We start from the raw sequence: 23,024 nt of genomic DNA, 5'->3' as shown, positions 1-23,024 counted from the left end.
GGGCAAAAGACCTAATTATTTTTTATTTTTTGTGAGAGGATGGGCATAGTGAGTTCAGAAATCTAAAATAAAAGGGTAAAGAGTAAAGACACCCCCCCTTCGGTCATGAACGACCATAGGATTGCACTAAAGAGTTCCCCTCTGAAGCACAAGTCTGGGCAAGGTTGTTTATGGAAGACCAGCAGTCACCCATGCATACCAGCCTCCCCTCTCCATACCACTGATGTTATCCAAGGGAAAGGCAACTCATTTCTACAGCTGAGTGAACTGGAGCAATGTGAAATAAAGTGTCTTGCTCAAGAACACAACATGCAGCCTAGTCTGGGAATCGAACTCACTACCTTATGAGCATGAGCCTGATACTCTAACCATTGAGCCATGTGCCTTCATTGGAATATAAAGTACCAGTAATGTAACAGGGCCGATATAATTATTAAGCCCCTTCCTCCAAAATTGCTGGCCTTGTGCCTATATTAGAGAGTTCAATGGATTGTGAAACTACTTAGAAGTAAATGGGTGGAACCACTCATCATGATTGTGAGTAGGGGGTGGGGACCCAGTCTGCTGCTTCCTGCTTCTTGATGTTAAGAAGATCAACCAGTTGTAGAAACCATCCCCAAGCTGACTTTGGAGCTTAGTGCAGCCCTTCAACCACTAGCATAGCTAGAGGGGGTGGGAAGAAGGGGTGGTCCACCCCCACCCACCGGACAGCATTTTTGGTCTGCTGTAGGCAATATGTAATTTTTGTGGAGGCTGGGGGTGGCAAACTGAAAGGCTTCCCTGGGCAGCACACACTCTAGCTATGCTAATGCCTGCAGCTCTGTGGATCTTGTCAAACCATCTGAACCATGCCAGCAAGGAAAATGGATGCTAAATGATGATGATGTTGATGATGATGACGACATACAAGATGGATGGATAGAGTTGTTAGAATGTCAGAAAAACTGCCTTGTAGCATATGTTCCAGCTCTGTACATTCTGAGTTCAATTTCTGCCAAGAAAAATTGTGCCTTTCATCCATCACCATTGTGCCACAAGAATATGTGGAGTTCTTTACTAATCTAAACAATATTGTTAGCCTGGTGTATTAAAGGAGAGCTTATAAAGTATTTTGCATGGCTTGATAATCCCTCACTAGGACTGATAGAAGGAGAGAGAATGAGAGAGAGAGAGAGAGAGAGAGAGAGTTAACATAAAAAGTATAGAATGAGTATAGAATAGGCTCAAAAGAAACGAAGCTAACATGATCCGCTGGATGTGTAATGTCAGTGTGCACACATGACAGAGTAAGCGCCCTGGGAGAAATGTGGGACATAAGAAGCACCGGATGTGGCGTGCAAGAGAGACGTTTGCACTGGTATGGAGAGCTTATAAAGTAGCAAGCAATGAGTTAATGAATGCTGTGTGTGTGCACATGCACACACATACACACACACATGTATGTATGTACATATATTTATACACATACCTCCTCCTGAAGCCTGCTGTCTAGCTTTTCTTTGAATTCTTCATATACAACTTTTTCTTGTTTCACATCGAATCGACATCTTTCTGAGTTCTGTTTTGCAATCATTATTTCTTGATTCAGTTTGTAAATATCTTTAGCCATTTCTTCTTGACCTGTGGAGACAACAAAAAAAAAGTTAAAGTTAATATCTCTATTTAATAAAAGCCAATATAAATATCATTTGGCTGGTTGATTTCTCCAGTCAAGTTTCTACACTGTATAGAGAGAAGAGAAAGAGAAAGAATGAGAGAGAGAGCAAAAGAGAAAGAGAGAGAGAGAGAATTAACATAAGAAGTATAGAATGAGTGTGCATACTAGTCTTGGTAGCAGGCAATGAGTTAAGAAATGCTGTGTGTGCACGCATGCACGTACACACACACACACACAAACTGAGAAAGAGAATCCCAAAGACAGAGGAGGTGAAACAATCATCACCACCATTTAACGTCTGCTGTCCATGCTGGCAAGCGAGAGAGCTGCACCAGTCTGATTTGACATCGTTTCTACAGTTGGATGCCCTTCCTAAAACATCAACTACTTTACAGAGTATGCTGGGTGCTTTCACATGGCACCAGCACAGTACTGTTGCAGAGGAAGTGGCCTTAACACTTCTGCTGAGGAGTATGAGTCTTCTTGAGCACAACAAGGCGCCAGCATCTCAGTCCTTTGTCATCTCACCTGAAAAGTTAAGTGTTCTGGAAACACATACACACACACATATATATATATATATATATATACACACACACATATATATATATATATATATATACACACACACATATATATAGTAATTTTAGTGTACAGTATTATATCCATTACAGCCGATCTTACCAATTGGTTTCACACTAGCAATTCAATGGTGTGTTAGGTAACAGTCTGATTATGTAATCCTGCACTCATCAGAGGTAGCCATTATATATATATATTTCCCCCACCACCCCCTCTTCCGGTCTTTTCATAATGTAACCTCGTGGGCATCGGTACCATTTTCCTCTTTCTCCGTTCTTCCATTCTCCGAACTTTCCATCTTTCCTTTCCTGAGCGTCCAATAATACTATCCATATCACGTCCTCACTTTGTTGTTTTTTTGTTTTTTGTTATTGCTTTTTTTTTAACTATATATATATATATATATATATATATATATATATATATATATGTAAATTAGATAATTTTATGCCTGATCTTTCATGGATTAGTTGATAAAATTGTGTAGTATAACCTTGGCATGTTCTTGTATGTTGTTTGGACACTAAACTCTGCTTGCAAAGACCTGTTGAGGCAAGTGAAATCGAAATCGAACTAAATTCGACGACTGGCACCCATGCCAATGTCGTCTCCTTCATTGGACATGAAACTCCGCTTGCGAAGACTTATTGGGGCAAGCGAAAGCGAAATCGGGATAGCACCTGTGCCCAGCGTCGCCTTTCTGGCACTTGTGCCCGCAGCATGTGTAAGGACTTTCGAGCGAGATCATTGCCAGTACCGCTGGACTGGCTCTTGTGCGGGTGGCACATAAAATACACCATTTTGAGCGTGGCCGTTGCCAGTATCGCCTGAATGGCCTTCGTGCAGGTGACACGTAAAAGCACCTACACTCTCGGAGTGGTTGGCGTTAGGAAGGGCATCCAGCTGTAGAAACTCTGCCAAATCAGATTGGAGCCTGGTTTAGCCTTCGGGCTCCACCAGTCCTCAGTCAAATCGTCCAACCCATGCTAGCATGGAAAGCGGACATTAAACGATGATATATATATATATATATATATGTGAATGGATTTATTCCTATTTTTACAACATGGCACCTACTGTTCCAGCAAAGTGAATATTCATTAGATGATAATCAATGTTGTTGCATTATGTTGACCCTGAAAAGATGGCAGCCCAAGGTGGTCTTGGTGTGATCAGAAATCAGAATGTAAAGGACCATAACTGAAACCTACAAAAACATTTTGTCCTACATCCTGCTCATTCTATACCCTACCAATTTAAAAAGTTAATAACTATTTCTAAGATAAGGGCAGTGAGTGGGTAGAATTGTAAGCACGGTGGGGGAAATGCCTAGCAGCATTTCGTCTGTCTCTATGTTCTGAGTTCAAGCTCTGTCAAAGTCAACTTTGCCTTTCATCCTTGGGGAATCAATAAAATAAAAGCACCAGTTGAGCATTGAGGTGCATGCAATGGACTTACCCCCTCCCCCCTCTCCCTCTGAAATTGCAGGCTTTGTGCCACGATTTGAAACCAATAATTATTTCTAAGACAGGTATCACAAGTCAGGGGAGATGGTTGGTTGATTGAATGCTTTCAAGTACTTGACTGGTTCTTTACTTCATCGATCCCAGAAAGATGGAAAGCAACATCATCATCATCATCATTTAATGTCGTCCTTCCATGCTGGCACAGGTTGGACAGTCTAACAGGAGCTGGCCAGTCGGGAGCCTGCATCAGACTTCTCTGTCTGTTTTGATATGGTTTTTATGTCTGGATGCCCTTCCAAATGCCAACCACTCCGTAGGGCGGGCTGAGTGCTATTTACGTGGCACTTGCACAGGCGAGGTCAGTTTGGGCATGATTTTTACAGCTGGATGTCCTTCCAAATGCCAACCACTTTATAGTGTAGACTGGATGCTTTTTACATGGCATCTGCACTGGCAAGGTCAACAAGTGACTTTACAAGACAAGTAGAATTTTAATTCAGGGCTTAAAAAAACTGTAACTAATTATCAAAAAGTATTTCCACCTGATTTAATTTATTTTTAATTTATTCCAAATTTACTTACGTGCTAGTAGTTCCTCTTTTTTCCGGATAGTTTCAGCATGGAGGCTGTTGAAATAGAGAGACACGTAATCATATACAGCTGCTGATCTGCTAACTGGTCATTTATTTATTTTCTTTTACTTGTTGCAGTCATTTGAGTGTGGCCATACTGGGGCACTACCTTGAAAATCAACTCCCGGACTTAGTTTTTAAGCCTAGTACTTATTCTATCATTGTCTTTGCTGAACCGCTAAGTTACAGGGATATAAAAACACCATAACGAATACAGACATAAATATATACACACATACATATATATATATATAGTATGGGCTTCTTTCAGTTTCCATCTACCAAATCCACTTACAAGGTTTTAGTTGGCCTGAGGCTATAATAGGAGACACTTGCCCAAGGTGTTACACAGTAGGTCTGAACCCAGGACCATGTGGTTGGAAAGCAAGCTTCTTACCACGCAGCCACATATTTATTTATTTATGTGCAGATATGGCTATGTGGTGAAGAAGCTTGGTTCCCAACCATGTAGTCAAGGGTTCAGTCCCACTTTATTGCACCTTGGGCAAGTATCTTCTACTATAGCCTAGATCTGACCAAAGCTTTGTGAGTGGATTTGGCAGGCGGAAATTGAAAGAAACCCATTGTATATATATATATATATATATATATATATATATATCATCATCATCATTTAATGCCGGTTTTCTGTGCTGGCATGGGTTGTACTATAAAGTGTGGCTGTGTGGTAAGAAGCTTGCTTACCAACCACATGGTTCCGGGTTCAGTCCCATTGCATGGCATCTCAGGTAAGTGTCTTCCACTATAGCCTCGGGCTGACCAAAGCCTTGAGAGTGGATTTTGTAGAGGGAAACTGAAAGAAGCCCGTTGTATGTATATATGTATACACACACACACATATATATATATATATATATATATATATATATATATATATATATATATATATATATATATGTGTGTGTGTGTGTGTGTGTGTGTTTCTGTATCTGTCCCCCCCTCCCACCATTGACAACTGATGTTGGTGTGTTTATGTCCCCGTAAATTAGTGGTTCGGCAAAAGTGACCAATAGAATAAGTACTAGGCTTACACATGGTGATTTAAACAACATGATTATATTGGGAATAATCAGTAAGCCTTCATTAATAAATGCCACAACAACATTACTATGGCTTCTGCAAAATGAAATATCATTGTCACTTCCAACACAGATCTGTTTTTTTTTTCAATTTCTCAAACTGATATATGGTTAGAATCACTTCCTTTACTACGTATGAAACCTTAGAATCCTTGTGAAAGAGGAAGTGGATTCTGCAGAAGTCATTCTTATAAAATACATGAGATTCTGTATGAAGTCACATCACAATTGTTGAAAACTATAATGGAAAATTATCTGAAAAATAAAATAAATAACACAAAAGTCCTGGGATTGATTTGTTCGACTAAAGGCAGTGCTCCAGCATGGCTGCAGTCAAATGACTGAAACAAATAAAATAATAAAAGAATATATTTGATTAATTAGAGAGGGACAGAAAATAGATTTGAGAATGTTTATTTATCACTACAATTGTTTTGACCAATCTAGCATTGATCCCTCACAGGTAGGATACTTAACAACTGGTTTAGGTGTATCTGTCAATGTAGATGTGTCTCTTCAGGTGATTGCAAGATGTATCTCATTAAAATAATGTCTGTTCCACAAGTTTTCTTCACAGTAAGTGTATACAAAAGCAATAAATTAAGGGACAGAGCTTCATTATTATAGAAGATTAATAATAAATATCAGAAGCAAAAAGAAACAAATACACAATACAGCGAAAAATGTATTAATTGTAACCGTTAGCAGATATGGATGTATAAATGCCCTCGCTTAGGTTGTATGGCACACGTACACTTGCTCATACAAACTTACAAGAAGATACAAGCATACGCATATGATTAGAAAAAGTCAAAGGCTATGAACCAGCCTCTCCATCACCAAGGTACTTTTTCACTAGAGCTCATACATATTTTCTTTATTAATATATCAGAGAAGCAGGAGGCTACTTACAGTTTCTCAGTTTCAAGTTCATTTTTCAGGACAGCATTTTGTTCTTTGATTGTACTGTAATCAATCATCTGAGGAAGAATAATGATTATTCATTATAGATCATTCATTATCGATTATTCATTACAGATTATTCCTTGCAGGAAGATGAGCAAAGAATGATAATGTAAAAATAATAATTTTCAAGGGTATTATTACGAAGATTGGTGTATAGAAGGATCTAAGCAGTATTATAGGACCAATAGCAATACATTGGAGGTCCCTGTGTAACACAACCATTGCACACATAGGCATTTGGTCTGATGTTCTAACAGTTTTGCCAATCTATAGCTCTGGACTGACAATGTATTTTATTGAATGTGAAAAGATGAAAAACTAAGCTGACCTAGGTGGGATTTGAACTCAGAGCACAGAGATATGAAACAAGCACCATACATAGCAATGCATTTTGCCTGATGCTGTAATAACTTCAATTTGGATTTGTGAATGTCAGTAGTTGATGGGAAAAATATTGGCAAAGAAGGAGTTACAGAGATCTACAGTTCTAGTAAGAAATTATTGAGTGTAATTAGTACCAAGTGAAACCAAACAATGCAAATTAGGTTTTTGTAATTTAGTCTCTGATCATTTATATATTTTTTTAGATTTGTTCTTGTGTTTATTTTATTTTTCAGATAATTTTCCATTATAGTTTTCAACAATTGTAATGTGACTTCATACAGAATCTCATATATTTTATAAGAATGACTTCTGCAGAATCCACTTCCTCTTTCACAAGAATTCTAAGGTTTCATACGTAGTAAAGAAAGTGATTCTAACCATATATTAGTTTGAGAAATTGAAAAAAAACCAGATCTGTGTTGGAAGTGACAATGATATTTCATTTTCCAGAAGCCATAGTAATGTTGTTCTGGCATTTATTAATGAAGGCTTACTGATTATTCCCAATATAATCAAGTTGTTTAAATCACCATGTGTATGTCTGAGAGATTCTGCAAACTACATGCCCAACAATCTCTTTGTACATAATTACAATTATCTCAGTTGTCCATTATTGTAAATTATCGTTATTAACTTCTTCAATCTTGTAGCTAATATGTTACTGATATTTCAATGAACACATACATTAATAGCCTCTTATTTTGACTGATAATCTGTGTATTTTGTTAAAATTTATGAAACAATATTAGGCTTCCACATCTGCAAAATCATTCTATGATGAATAGATAACTTTATTTATTCCTTGGGACTATAATTAAGTCAATGACAATTACAATTAACGATGAAGAGAACAATGACAACAATGATACTGGTAACAATAGACAATCACAATGCCTTCAGTGTGTGTGTGTGTGTGTGTGTGTGTGTGTATACAGGTGTTTAAGCAACCACATTTTCATGTGCACTTTTTAAGCTTTGAAACAAAGCATTCCCAATAATAATCATTGTCATGACACAGAAGTCAAAGTATAAAATTAAAATCAGTTAAAAATGTGTTGGTTATGGCAATAGATAGTTGTCAGGATGCTATAAAATTTTTGAATAATAAGAAAAACGATGGGAAAGACTAAAGATCAACATGGTGGGAGAAAAACAATTTTAGTTCCAATGACAATGATAATAATGCCCAAGAGCCTGAATCAGCCAATATATGACAATGTTGATTGTTATTCTAATCTTCATTACTGGTAAGAAATTTAAGTTTAAATTTATATTTATATTTGTATTAAATCTAAAAGAGAAAACCAGATTTTTTTTGATAAAGAAATAACTAAGAACACTTTTAAGATAATAAGGAAATAATAACACAAGAGAATTTATAAACTAAAATAGAATTCAGTGACATACATCACGAAGTTTTGCATTCAAGAAATCATTATGTTTGGTTGCTGTTATTTCTTTGTGTCGAGCCTCTTGAATTGCAGTCTAAATTAGAGAAAAAAATATGGAAAATAAAAGAAAGTGATCCTGAATTGTACAATATGTCATCATAAAGTAAAATAGTGTGTTGGAAAAGACAGGTGTTTCAGTATAAATTTATATATTTTAATTACCTGAATGTTTAATTTAGGAAAATATTAGTTAATTAACAGTTTTGATAAAGCAATCATAAAAAAATAAAAAAGGAAAACAGTGTGGTATTTTAGAGTTCCATATATAATGGAAATGGCACAAAATGGCTAAATGGTTACGAAGTTTATTTCCCAGTCGTGAACGCTTGAATTTGATTCTACTGTATGGCTTCCTTGGGCAAGAATCTTTCAAAAATGTCTTGAGTCAACCCAAAACCTGTGAGTGAAATTAGATAGATGGAAATTGTGTGGAAGCCTTGTCACAATGTCATGCTGATTCCACCAAGGATAATGATAGTTCTGAGGAATATTCAGCCACTTACGTGTTAATTCAATGAACAGGTAATTCAGTTGATTAAACAACTGAAATAATCATCATCAAAATGGATGAGGATCCTTCTATTATAAAGGAGAAATATCAATTTTTTTTTTGTTTGGTTGCCCTTTTTAGTTTCAACATTTGTTCCAATTGATTTCATATTTGGTGTATTGGTGTAGTTTTGTGTGATAATTATTGACATGAAGACCATAACCCACACCACTCGATATTTTAAGCATCTCAGTGGTGATTCCTGATGGGCCAGGTACTTTCCCTGTTTTCATATCCTTAATTGTTTTATCTACCAAGGTACTGTCGATTCGGGTAGCCGGTCCCTCAATTGGGTCAACCTTTGGCAGACTCTCCTCCTCCCACTCATTCTCCACATTCAGCAGTCTTTCATAATGGCATCTCCAAGCCTCTTTCTTTGCAGAATCATTAAACGCAAGGACACCATCATCCATGTGGACACATTTCTCCTCTCTGACATCATGGTTTTCTCCCACACTGTCTTGCAATCCGAAATACTTCAGCTCTCTGGTCTTCACGACACTGAACATTGGCAAACTTCTTCTTTTCTACTACTCCCTTAGCTATATATACCTGTTCCTTAGCTTCCCATTTGCCTATCTGATACATTCACCTGCTACCCTCACTCTTCCAGGCCTTCCAAACCTGTTTCTTTGCTCTAATGGCCCTGTCAACAGTATTGTTCCACCACCATGTTACCCTGGGTCTGGAAGGGACTTTGCACCAGCCACAGATTTGGTCTGTGGCACTCAGCAAGCTGTCTCACAGGAATTCCCAGCTGCCTTCTATGTCACAGGACTGTAGCTTCTCCTCCCTATCATCAAATATCTCGGTAAGGATATCCCTAAATCTCTGACCATGTGAAGGGTTCCTAAGCTTCCAAGTCCTTCTTTTCCAGATTGGTCTGGTTTTTGGCAACCTTCTGGCCTCGAGTCTAAAGTCATTAATTACAAGTCTATGGTGGGGGCGGGGTATATTCTTCACCAGGGAGGGTCTTTGTATTTAAGAGCAACCATGCATCCCACTGTCTGGTGAGAATGAAATCAATCTGACTAGCTGAGTCACCTGATTGATAGGTCATCAGGTGGCTGGCTGGCTTCCTGAAGTTGGTGTTGCAGATCAATAGGTTACTTGCATTGCAGAACTCCAGGAGTCTAGTTCCCTCTTCATTTCTGGTACCATATCCATGGCCCTCCATGTATACCATGGAAGATACCAGGTTGTCTGACATGCCCATTAAAATCTCCAGCCACAAAGATGAGACCATTGTCACTTATCTTTGAGGTAGCCTGTATAAGAATATCATAAAAGTGATCCTTCTGTTCATTTGGTAGGCCTGCTTGTGGGGCGTAAGCAGAGATAATTGTAGCTATACCATTCTACAAGACTAGTCTGAGGTTAAGTACTCTATCGCACACCCTCACTACCTCTATGACCTTATCCACCCATTTCTCTGCAAGAAGTGTGCTCACACCCCCTATTTCATCACTATTATCTTCCCAGAATATATCCCCCAAAAATTAGACCCATTAGAGTCTGAGTTGTCCATGGGGCTAACCACTTTATGGATGTGAAACCATTGGTGACTCTATGACCAGGCATATACTTAACTGAATATATGTATATATGTATACATACATACACATATATGTAGATAAATATACACACACATACACATGACAGACTACTGCCAGTTTTAGTCTACCTAATCCACTCACAAAGCTTTGGTTGACCTGGGTCCAAAGTAGGAGATGTATATCCAAGGTGTATTGCAGTGGGACTGAACTCAAAACTAAGTGGTTAGGAAGTAAACTTCAAACCCATACAGCCATGCCTGAATATTAACAGTGATCCATAACCTTAATTTTAACACAGAAGCAAGAAGGTAGAGGAAAAGCCTAAATTAATTAAAAATATGTCCACTTTTTTGTTTCATTTTTATGACATACCTCCAACTCATTAATCCTGTTGTGTTTTCTGTCATTATCTTCCTTCATTAATTGAAACTTTTCTTTTTCTTCTTTGTTCCTTAATTCATGCACTATCAACAAAAGCAGAGAGAGAGAGAGAGAGGTGATGTGAAACCAGAAATAACAGTTAAGTCAAATCATATCTTACTGCTTTAACCTTTTAACATTCACATTATTCTGTCAAAGGTAATGCTTATTTATTCACATTGTTTTGAACACTAAACTCGGCTTGCGAAGACCTGTTGGGGCAAGCAAAAGCGAAATCGTGATGGCACCTGTACCAGTAACTCACTAAGAGCACTGTCCGAGCGTTATCGTTGCCAGAGCACCAGCTGTCTGGCTCTCATGCCAGTGGCACATAAATAGCACCATTTGAGCGTGACCGTTACCAATGTCACCTTCCTGGCATGTGAAAAGACATTCGAGCAAGTTCGTTGCCAGTACCGCTGGACTGGCTCCTGTGTCGGTGGCACTTAAAATACACCATTTCAAGCGTGGCCGTTGCCAGTACCCCCTGACTGGCCTTCGTGCCGGTGGCACGTAAAAGCACCCACTACACTCTCGGAGTGGTTGGTGTTAGGAAGGGCATCCAGCTGTAGAAACTCTGCCAAATCAGATTGGAGCCTGATGTAGCCATCTGGTTTCACCAGTCCTCAGTCAAATCGTCCAACCCATGCCACCATGGAAAGCGGATGTTAAACGATGATGATGATGATGATGCATTATCTTGTAGCTTTGAGATTTTGATGTGGCAATTGTTAATTTTTAGAATGATATTGTAGGGTAGATGTGAGAAACCAGATCTGACCAGTTTGAACATAAAACAGGGAGAATATTCCAGTTTAAAAGCTAAAGGGTTAAAAAACTTACAATCTCATTGGATAATATGGTTCTTATAAACTGTGTCTGAAAAAAAAATTGTTGGTAGTGGTGGAAGCAGTATTATTTCAAAGTAGCATTCTGCATATCTTACTTAACATGAATAGACTATAAAAAGCCACAAAGCTATGGTGTTTGTCTTGTATAGACATATCATGCTAAAAAGCATTGAAGTGTTTTGGTAGCAGACAAAAAGCACCCAGCACTAGCAGCAGAACTGCTGAATCTAGATTTCTGCATATTTCTGCATGCTTAGACAAGTCTAGTCTCTACTGATATAGAAAAACAGTGATTAAACAAACACTGGTGTTGCGATTAACTGGCAGGCTGGGTAAAAATTCATTATTAGCAATGAAAGCAATATTGGTTCAGAACAGCATTCTGTATATCTTACTTAATGTGGATATGCTGTAGAAAGTTACAAAACTGTGGTAGAGAGCCTCTCAGTATGGCCATGTCTAGAATGCCTTTGATTATAGGTTTCTTCTTTTAGGAATGGCAACAATATATGCTATAACTATTAATTAAATTTGTGTCTAAAAAAGATATTAATACTGTACTATTAATTAAAGATACATGTAATAGTTCAGTTTTGGTTTTCAGTTTTAGTGACTCCATTTACATTGCATTGACAATGAAGAAAACATGAAGAAAACACACTCTCATTTTAAACTACTTTATAAATCTTGGTAGTTGAAATGGGGGGAATACATAGGGGGGGGGGAAATAACTGTATTAACCCTTTGCCCAAACTGTGTCTCACATGTGACATACAGTATATCCTTCTCTGGTATTCATGCATCATATATGATTCACATTCCCAAATCTTTTTCAATTTTAACAAGTATATGTAGACTGTAGCAAGAAATATAGATGGTAGTTTTATATAAAGGCAACGATAAATAGCAGAAAGCAAATGAGTTGTGTTCAAATGAAATACAGTTTTTATTACAGTTTCCAAACAACACTTAACAAATGTAAATTACAGGAGAAATGAAGGTGTGTGCGAAATATCAGGCTCTAGACATACAGTCCGACAGGAACAACATTTTTAAGACATAAATAATTTCAGTTGCACTTACTACAATTTACAGGTTTTCCAAATTGGAGTTAATATCAATTCCATGATACAATACAAACACAAATGTCATAATGCAGATACAAATCTTGCTGGAGAAGCCAATTTCAGCAAACCGGGTAAAAAGATATAATAAACCTCATAGTCAGTTAAAGGAAACAAATGTCAAGTGAAGAACTGGGCACAATAATTCAGAGTTGCTAAAGGGAACTTAGGCCAGTAGTCATAATGACTGGGAAAGCAAAACAGTAACTTCCCATGTTCTAGCTGAGGCCGACAGAATGAGGATCTTGAAAGTATGTTGTTAAAAGTTCAACGTCTTCACAGCAACCAACTCAACTTTTAGTTTTTACACGTGCCTCAGACTTGGGTGGAAGTTGTTTGGATTTTCACAACGCTAACCTTAACTGGTCAGTGTCTGTCACAAACAACTAACTTGTGCTACAGTAAAAAAATGAATTTATCATGTCTTACTACACAACTACCAGAATAACTTGGGACTTATGAAAAGAAAGCTTTATATTACTCAGAATGTATGAAACAAGGAATAACAAAAAAAAAAAAAAACCTGAAAACAACCATGGACGTTTAGGAGAAATTTACAAAAATGTTTTGGACAGGCAAAGGGTTAAACGTTTTACTCCATTAAGGTTATCAATGTGAGGTAGTGAATGGCTGAAACATTAGGTTGTCAGAAATTAACCAAGAAATCAGCAGTTCATGTCTTGTCACTGTCACGACATTGTGTCTCCAACCAAAACAAGTCACAAAACAAGCAGCCCAGTCTGCTGTGTCCCAAGCAGGTGGCACAAAACAATCAATCACTTAAAACAATAATAATGACCAACCACAGAAAAAGGTTATTTCCAACCAAAAATTCTGCATATTTCTGCATGCTTAAACAAATCTAGTCTCTACTGATATAGAAAAACAGTGATTAAACAAAACACTGGTGTTGTGATTAGCTGGCAGGCTGGGGGCTTTGTGTCAGTTGAGAGATTAATGGTACAGATGAGACACATACAAGCATCTTGTTGTAGAGTAGATAGATAAATACTTCAGTTGGAAGAGAAAGGAGAGTGAGCCAGAGAGCAAGACTGTTTATCTCTCAGCCACCAATAGTTTTAGTATTAATCATCTGAAATCTTGTGATGGAAAAGATTAACAGAGCTTAATTGTTATTGTTAATCCAACCAGCCTATACTAATAGATATTCCAGTTCATTTTTTAAAAAATATTAAGCAGTATGTATCTATAATTACATTATCCAGTGTGTCCTAGTTTTGAAACAATAAGGTATGATTTTAGGGAAATTAATTGCCATTCTTAGCAGGTCAAGATTTCTCCTTGGCTCAAGAGGTTTCCTTTTTGGTTCAAGAAGCTCCTTCCTCGGCTTGAGTGTCCTCATTTAAGGCGTTCAAGAGACTCCTTCCTTGGCCCAAGTGCCCTCATTTCTTTGCTCAATAAGGTTTCCTATCACTACTGTAATATATCATAACTTCCTCACAAGTGGCTTGGAGAAGGACCAGCTATAACAAGCTAACTTGCTCCAACCATATCACACGATGACAAAGTCATGATCCTATAATACAAAACATTATGGAAGGACTAAGAAACAAACAAATAGAATTAGGGGACAGAAACTTCTTTTTCTTTTAATAAATCAGCTAAAGGAGGAAGGACAGAACTGAGAACATTTGCAGAGATTTTCAAAGCTGATGCACCCAGTGCTCAGTTTGAACATCAACAGGAGGTCAATGTAAATAGGTTGCAGTTGGGGAACACCAGGGGGTTGCAGTTTTGGGGGTGAAATGTTGGACAAAAATATTTAATGTGAGATCTTGCAGGGAATGAAGAGAGTAGGGGAAAATATGTCAGCTGGACAGGGGTTGGAGGGTGAGTGCAGGTAGCTAGGTCAGTGGTATGTTGCGTTAGAAGGCAAAATAGGCAGAAAGAGAAAAACAGTATGTCGGTGGGTGAAGACTGTTAGTGAGCATATACCTTTAATCAGAGCCTCTCTAGAATCCATATTTTGAGATCTTTCCAAGAATTTGTTTTGTAAGTCAATCTTAATTCTGCAAGACAACATGGAAATGAATAAATGAATGAATAAATAAATTGAAATAAATAAATAAATTGAAATAAATAGAAATAAATGGAACAAAGAAAATGTAGACAGAAGATTGGGGAGGAGAGAAAGTTGAGGGTGAGTAATTTCATAAGGGTGTCAGAGGAGGGGAACAGATGGTTGACCTTTACCATTCACAGTATTCTTCCAAAATTAAATCTTATTTATTCACATTGTTTTGAATTAATCATGCTTTGTCTCATAGCTATGAGATTTTGATGATGTAACCTAATACACCTGCTTGTTGTTTATAAACCTGTCTTTGTCTTTTGCTTTTCTGTAAATTTCAACTATATATATATATATATATATATATATATATATATATAGTTTCAACTATATATAGAGAGTTTGATGATCAGGAAAAATGGAAGAGTGTTTGACATTTCGAGCCTACACTCTTTTATAGAAAAGAATAAGGAGAAAACAGATGGAGAGACAGGGAAAAAAAAAAACGTGGGGAGAAAAAGGTTGGAAAGAGAAAAAAAATTGTGAGAGGATATATCTATATACATATACATATATATATATATATATATATATATATATATAGTCCCTCTAAGCGTGAGGCATTATTATATAGTAATGCCCTTATATAAATTATATATATTTACGGAAAAAAACGATGGGTTTTTTTTCCTTATGGGTTTTTTCACGCTGACTACTTGATAAATTCTTATAAAGATTTTATCCTATATTATATTATATATATATATATATATATATATAGGCTTGTCTAAGGTTGGTCCATATTGATTATATATATTTGCTCTTTTATAAAAATCATTTTTCCCTTTGTGCATGTCGTGACATTTGTACGTATGTTTACCCTGACGAGGGGGGTCATCACCAGTTTGCACTCTATTGTGTTTAGAATACAGTGGTGTCCCCCCGAAATGGCCATAGGTGTTGTATGTGGTTTTCGTCAAATTGATTTTACTGATTGATACCTGCTGGGTGCTGTAATTGTATTTCGACCCATGTGTTGTGAACTTTTTGGACATGGTGAGCGGAATTAAATTTTACATGTTTTATCTGCTGATACCTGCTGGGTGCCTGTTATTCACTCTTCGTTTAATCGTTTAACGTCTGCTTTCCATGCTAGCATGGGTTGGACTCATGTATATACCAAACTGGTGCAGACTTGCCTATTGGTGTCTATTGTTTTTGAGTTGTAAAATGTGCCCGAGGGAGATGAAGAACTTTGAGCTTTAACTCTAAATGGTGTTAAATCATTTCTGTCCTTGATTTTTAACCGATAGACTACTTTATGGTACCTCATTTCTTTATTTCATTTTATTTTATATTGACCTATATTATATTATATATTTGAAATTTTTATTCCTTTTATTCGTATTAATTTTTATTCGTATTAATTTTAACTTCTATGAATTGATATTTACGTGTATTGTATTATACCTTTAACTCAATTTTTTTCATTTGCATGTTATCGGTTGAAACAATATATTCGTGTATAAAATTTTATACTATATGTTCTATATTTCTTATTCTTTTATTTATTATTTCTTCTTACGTTATTTTTCTTGCGTTATATCTTCTTATTCCTTATGTTTGACGGATTATGTTGTATATCTTATATATGTTCATTGAAGTGGGTGTGATACGTTGAGTCGTTAACCCAGCATTTTTATTCTATAAGTAATATTTATATATATATATATATATATATATATATATATATATATATACATACATACATCCACATATACATATATATACACACATACACAGACACACAAGCACACATCCACATATATTTATACGTATGTGTGTGTGTGGGGTGGCTTGTTTCACTAACACACACATATGCGCATTGGGCGAATACAATTTCCATCTAAGAAATTTCCTTTATATGCCATTAAAGTCAGCCTGAGATGCTATTCTAGATACATTTTTATTTTATTTCATGTGCATGCACATTTGTGTAACATTTCACAATTATTATCAAACATATAACTAAAAGTTGTCTTACTTAAAAACTTCATTGTCAATTCTTTGTTGGTAATCAGCTTCGATGCGATTAGCTTCATTCAGTTTTTGCTTCAAAACTTCTTCTTGACACTTCAGTCTTTCTTGATCCAAGGTTTTCTCTCTATTTTGATAATAATAAAAAAAAAGATATATATATATACTCACACACAAAAACACTCACACACACAAACACATACACTCTCACTTTTCCCTCCATTCCTCACCCTCTTTTACTATCCTACATATCTCTCTCCACCCCTACACATTCAATAATACTATAAAAAGAGACATCCTCTGAAAGTGAAATCATATTTGAAAAACCTACAAGAATAGGTGCAAGCGCTAATATTTATAAAACATGTGACATATTAATAAAAATCTGTCAATGTACAACCATCCAAATATCTGAGTACCTTATTATTTTTTCTAATATATAATTCCTGTACATCACCTCCAAACCTTCATATATATATATATATATATATATATATATATATATATATATATATATATATATAAAAGTAAATATATGAAGCATTATTACTGTTAATAATATATATATATATATATACATATATATATATATATATATATATATATATATATATATATTATGGAGATGTACTTGCAGTGACCTGATCTGAGATCGTGTGCTAGAACGAAAACAATTGCAGTGTGGAAGGTATTTATAAGCTATTTAAGAAACACAAAAACCGTTAGATTCACTTCAACATTTAAATATAATTTGTCAAAATATTTTCGTCGCTTTGAGACCACGACCTGTTAACTGACAAAATTCTGAGATGCAGCACACAATTTTGTCAGTGAACAGGTCGTGTTCTCAAAGCGCCGAAAATATTTTGACACATTATATTTAAATGTTGAAGTGAATCTAACGGCTTTTGTGTTTATTTTAAATGGCTTGCTGCCATAGGCTGGACAGTTGACAGTAGCTGGCAAGGCTGAAAGTAACACCAGGCTGCACTGTCTGTTTTGGATTGGTTCCTATGGCTGGATGCCCTTCCTAATGCCAACCACTCCACAGAGTGTACTTGGTACTTTTTATGTGACACCAGCACTGACAGGGTCACCAAGTATCTTGCAAGAAAAAAGCCACTCAACTGGGAGTGGGGAGTAGTATTGAGTGTGTGTGGGGGGAGGGGGTGTTGTGTCAGTTGAGAGATTAAAGGTATAGATGAGACACATACAAGCATCTTGTTATAGAGTAGATAGATAAATACTCCAGTTGGAAGAGAAAGGAGAGTAAGTCAGAGAGTAAGACTATATATATATATATATATGTGTGTGTGTGTGTGTGTGTGTGTGTGTATGTGTGTGTATATATGTGTGTGTGTGTATATATATATATATATATATATGCATGCACATTATGACAATTTTATAAACTTTCGAGAGAGTGTGAAATAATTCTTGTTTGAAATAGATCTTAAAGAACATGCATAAAGCTATAAACAATAGCTAAAATAACCATTTTGAATAAAAAAAATAAAAAAGGTTTTCAACTTTTTCTATCCAAAATGATTTTCAAACCAATATTTGCATGCTATTATTTGCAGCTAAATATGAAAACATAACCTCCTTCCTTGGCAGAGGTAACAATATATGGTAGCAAAATTTTAGAAATTTCACTACCAATGGCCTAGCATATATATATATATATATATATATATATATATAAGAAATTTTGAATTGTACAACGTTTTACTTTGAGACTAAAAAAAATATTATTTCATATATAGTTAAGTGTATAATCTAACGTATAGTTAAAACATTTCCCAGAAATATTCCTGTCCTTTCCTCTTCAGCATCGACTCACACCTGGAGTTGAGATGTGTTGAATCTTTTACTTGATCTTTCACTGTAGGAGTGTGTTGCTAATTCAAAGTTTGAGACAAAAGATCAAGAGAAAATAAAAGATTGAAGTGGTAACAAGCAGCAGCAGCAGCAGCAGCAGCAGCTTGTCTTGTAGATCAGTGCACAAGTCTTTGGTTGGCATAATGCTATAGTAGAAGATGCTTGTCCAAATGCAGTGAGCTCGCAGAAACGTTAGCACTTTCCTGATGCTTATCACTTTACAGACTGTACTGGGTACTTTATATTTATAATATGATGGGTTTCTTTTATTTTCTGTTTAGAAAATCCACTCACAAGGCTTTGGTTGGCCTGGGGCTATAGTAGAAGATACTTGCACAAGGTGTCATGCAGTGGGACTGAACCTGGAAGCATGTGGTTGGGAAGCTAACTTCTTACTATATAAACACACCTGTGACTGCTGTTAAAAATACATTGTTAGAAATCTGTCTTTCATGCAAATCAAAGGCAGGACGTATTCACAAAACCCATGATATAAAGCATCAATCACCCATTAAACTTTATTCAAATAAATGATTTTGGTTTGTTTACCTGTTTGCCATTTCCATCATCTTTGTAAGTTCGGATTCCTTCTGGCGTAATTTATTGACTTCTTCCAGTAAAGCCTGCCTTTGCTGGTAAGTGTCTTTCTGTTGTATCTGGAATTGATTTTAAAAACCTTTATTGGTATTGATATGTATGTGTGGATTCACACACACACACACACGTAAAAAGCACTGAGTCCACTCTGAGGAGTGGTTGGTGTTAAGAAGAGCATCCAACCATAAAATCCCTGCCAAAACAGACACAGTAGCCTTGGATAAATTTTTTTACCTTGCTGACTCCTGTCAACTGTTCTACCCATGCATGGACAGAAGATGGATGTTAAACTATGATGATGATGATGATGATGTGTGTGTGTGTGTGTGTGTTTCTCTCTCTCTCACTCTCTCTCGCTCTCCCTCCCCCTCCCCCCCTCTCTCTATATATATCAGCATCATTGTCGTTTAACGTCCGCTTTCCATGCTGGCATGGATTGGACGGTTTGACTGAGGAATTGCGAGCCAGAAAGCTGCACCAGGCTCCAATCCGATCTGACATAGTTTCTACAGCTGGATCCCCTTCCTAACATCAACCACTCCGAGAGTGTAGTGGGTTCTTTTTACATGTTACTGGCATGTGAACCAGCCAGGCGGCATTGGCAACAACCACGCTCAAATGGTGCTTTTTATGTGCCACCAGCATGGGACCAGTCAGCCGGCACTGGCATTGAACATGCTCAAATGGTGCTTTTTACATGCTACCGGCACTGCCACATTGCTATCTGCTTTAACTGGGATTTACATAATCCTTACATACATCCTTACATACATACATACATATACACACACCCACCCACATATAGGTTTTATTTTGTGTGCTTGGGATCACCCTAAAAATGGAGAGCCAAAACAAACATAATTGATACTTCATGCTCTTTTATTTAAAAAAATATGTCTGGAAGAGGTGGAAACTTGCAGGGACACATATGGTATGTATGGAAAGGATACTGATACAGAATGTGTGTGCCAGAAGTGGTCAGGAAATTTTCTGGTTTAAGATGCACCTCATTCTGTAACACCAATTGTTTTCTTTTTTACTAAGCACATTTAACCAAACCAAAATAAAATACAATCTACTTGCAAAGCAGCAGCATTCCTAAGATTCATAACAAACAAATGCAAATAAATAAGATTTTAATAATTCATATATTGAAATTTTATGAGAGATAGCAGGAACAGGAGTACAGTAATCCCTTGCCATATCATGGTTCACCTATCATCATCATCATCATCATCGTTTAACGTCCGCTTTCCATGCTAGCATGGGTTGGATGATTTGACTGAGGACTGGTGAACCAGATGGCTACACCAGGCTCCAATCTGATTTGAACAGAGTTTCTACAGCTGGATGGTTTATTATTTGATGACCAGTAATAAAGTCACAGGGAAAAAAGTCACAATTAATTTATGGTGGCTGATAATAAAGTCACAGGAAAAAAAGGCACAGGTAATTTATGGGATCCCCCCCCCCCCACTAGGAAAAAACTTCCCTGGACAAAACCCCTGTGACTATTTTTTGTGACTTTATTGCCATTACTTTTTTCGCTGTGACTTTTTTTTACCTGGATTCTATTATTTAAGCTTACGTCGATTCCTCTGTGGTGTTTTGCATTTAAAATAAAATAAACATATATACAAATTATAAAAATAAAAAACATATATATATACCGTGCAGTACTGCTTCTACTTTGCGGGGGGGGGGGGGGTTTTAACAACTTCAATAGTCGAGGGATTACTGTACAAACATTTTAATGTACTTTGCTTCAGTTATATGCCTCTGTCATAAAGTTAATAAGAGTTTAAGATAGGAATGACATTTAAGTACCTTGATGAAGGGTTCTGCAGAAATTTTTAGACTTCCCAAAGCAAATAATTATTTCTTCCTTGGGAAAAATTTTGTACATACTATACAGGGCTGGCCCTAGGGTTGCTGGTGCCCAGGTAGGCTGAAATTCGGCATGTACAAGCCGACGGTCGTACAAATTTCCTTGACTTTGCCACGCCCACCTTGGTGCCCCATAGCACATGGCACCCTGGGCGACTGCCCAAATTGGCAGTACCTTGAGCTGGCCCTGATACTATGTTCAAAAGCAGACAATCACTGCTTATTTTGTATTCTATAACTTCACAAAAGATATTGGTTTCAAATTTTGGTACAAGTGGGGTAAGTTGATTATAGTGATCCTAGTGCTTAACTGGGGTCGCTATAATGGATGAAAGGTTAAGTCGACCTTGGCAGAATTAGAACTCAGAACATCAAGACAACTTCACAAAAATATTAGTTGATTTATCATTTACAAAGAAAATAAGTCACTGTGACCTATTAAATTTCTGACAGAAAATAAGTAAATGAGAATATTTTTTGTGGATAAAATTAAAAATTTTTAAGCCATACGAAAAAAAAAAACTCCCCCAAAAAGAATAGAATTTTTTTTTCCAGCTTTATATTTTCTATCAAGACACTATTTATCCAAGTAAAGAGAATGGCTTTCTAGAAATGGCTTGTATGTTTGGTTTGTTTGTTACATATTTCTACTTTTTGTCCTTTATCTAATGGAAATATCTTAAATTTACTATTTCTTTGCAAATGTTAAATTTGATTAGAATATTATAATGTAAATGTTTTAATACTGGCATAGAATCAACTGCTACTAAGGACCTTCAACATTTTCTTCAGACTTGTGACATAGAGGGCAACTGAGAGTTCCTATGGGACAACTTCCTGAGTGCCACAGACCAAATTTGTGGCTGGTGCAAAGTCCCAATCAGACCTAAGGTGATGTGGTGGTTGAACAGTGTAGTAGACAGGGCCATTAGAGCAAAGAAACAGGCCTGGGAAGATTGGAAGAATGGTGGTAACAGAAAACTATGTCAGGTAGCTAAGGGAGAAGCAGAAAGGAGAAAGTTTGCCAATGTCCTGCAGCATGAGGACCAAAGACTTGAGATGTTTCGGATGGTAAGACAGTGTGTCAGAGAGAATCATGGTGCTGTAGGAGAGAAGTGTGTTCACATGGATGATGGTTCAAATGCAGTTAGAAATTCTGCAAAGGAGAGCCTGCCTAATGTGGACCTACTGTCAATTCCCATGGACAGTTTATGTGAATCGACAGTGGCTTAGTAGATAAAGCAATTCAGGATAAGACAGGGAAAGCCTCTGGCCCCTCAAGTATCACCGCTGAGATGCTTAAAATATCTGGTGGAGTGGGATATAGTCTAGTCACTCATATAGTTAACCAAGTTGTCTACGAGGGAGTCATCCAGCAACTGGTGTAGCAGCAAGCAGCATTATAGTTAACTGTTACAAAGGTAAAGGTGATGCCTTAGACAGAAATTACGAAGGCATCAAATTGCTGGACCAGGTCATGAAAGTTACGGAGAGTAACAATTCAATTAATTAGAAAGTTAACCTAGATGAGATGCAGCTTGGTTTTGAGCCAGGAAGAAGCATAACTGATGCTATCTTCCTGGTGAGGCAACTGCAGGGAAAGTATTTAAACAAAATAATTCTCCTCTGTATTTGGCTTTTGTTGACATGGAGAAAGCCTTCGACAGGTCCCTTGCTCCCTTATCTGGTGATCAATGCAGAAGCTAGGGATAGATGAGCAGTGAGTGAGAGCTGTAGAAGCCATATACAGGGATGCTGTCAGAAAGGTGAAAGTTGGCAATGAATATAGCAAGGAATTTAGTGTACAGGTAGGAGTTCACCAGGGATTTGTTCTCATAGTCTTTCAGGTCA

At 36.8% G+C, this 23,024-nt stretch overlaps 1 protein-coding gene across 1 annotated transcript in view; it reads right to left on the bottom strand.

Moving 5' to 3' along the window:
- LOC106879644 (centriole and centriolar satellite protein OFD1) overlaps positions 1–23,024 on the bottom strand; it is an 85,800-nt gene that overhangs the window by 33,278 nt on the left and 29,498 nt on the right. Inside the window, exons 9-16 of the mRNA XM_089365464.1 lie at positions 19,239–19,345; positions 16,816–16,935; positions 14,696–14,769; positions 10,717–10,808; positions 8,195–8,272; positions 6,350–6,417; positions 4,288–4,331; positions 1,469–1,620 (exon numbers count right to left, since the gene is read on the bottom strand). Of these exons, the coding sequence (XP_089221590.1) occupies positions 1,469–1,620; positions 4,288–4,331; positions 6,350–6,417; positions 8,195–8,272; positions 10,717–10,808; positions 14,696–14,769; positions 16,816–16,935; positions 19,239–19,345 (735 nt within the window). The remainder of the gene's footprint in view (positions 1–1,468; positions 1,621–4,287; positions 4,332–6,349; positions 6,418–8,194; positions 8,273–10,716; positions 10,809–14,695; positions 14,770–16,815; positions 16,936–19,238; positions 19,346–23,024) is intronic.

This window comes from Octopus bimaculoides, chromosome Z, assembly GCF_046866305.1.
Source record: "Octopus bimaculoides isolate indiv1 chromosome Z, ASM4686630v1, whole genome shotgun sequence".
Classification (NCBI taxonomy): domain Eukaryota; kingdom Metazoa; phylum Mollusca; class Cephalopoda; order Octopoda; family Octopodidae; genus Octopus; species Octopus bimaculoides.
This window is presented reverse-complemented; position numbering and strand designations above follow the sequence as displayed.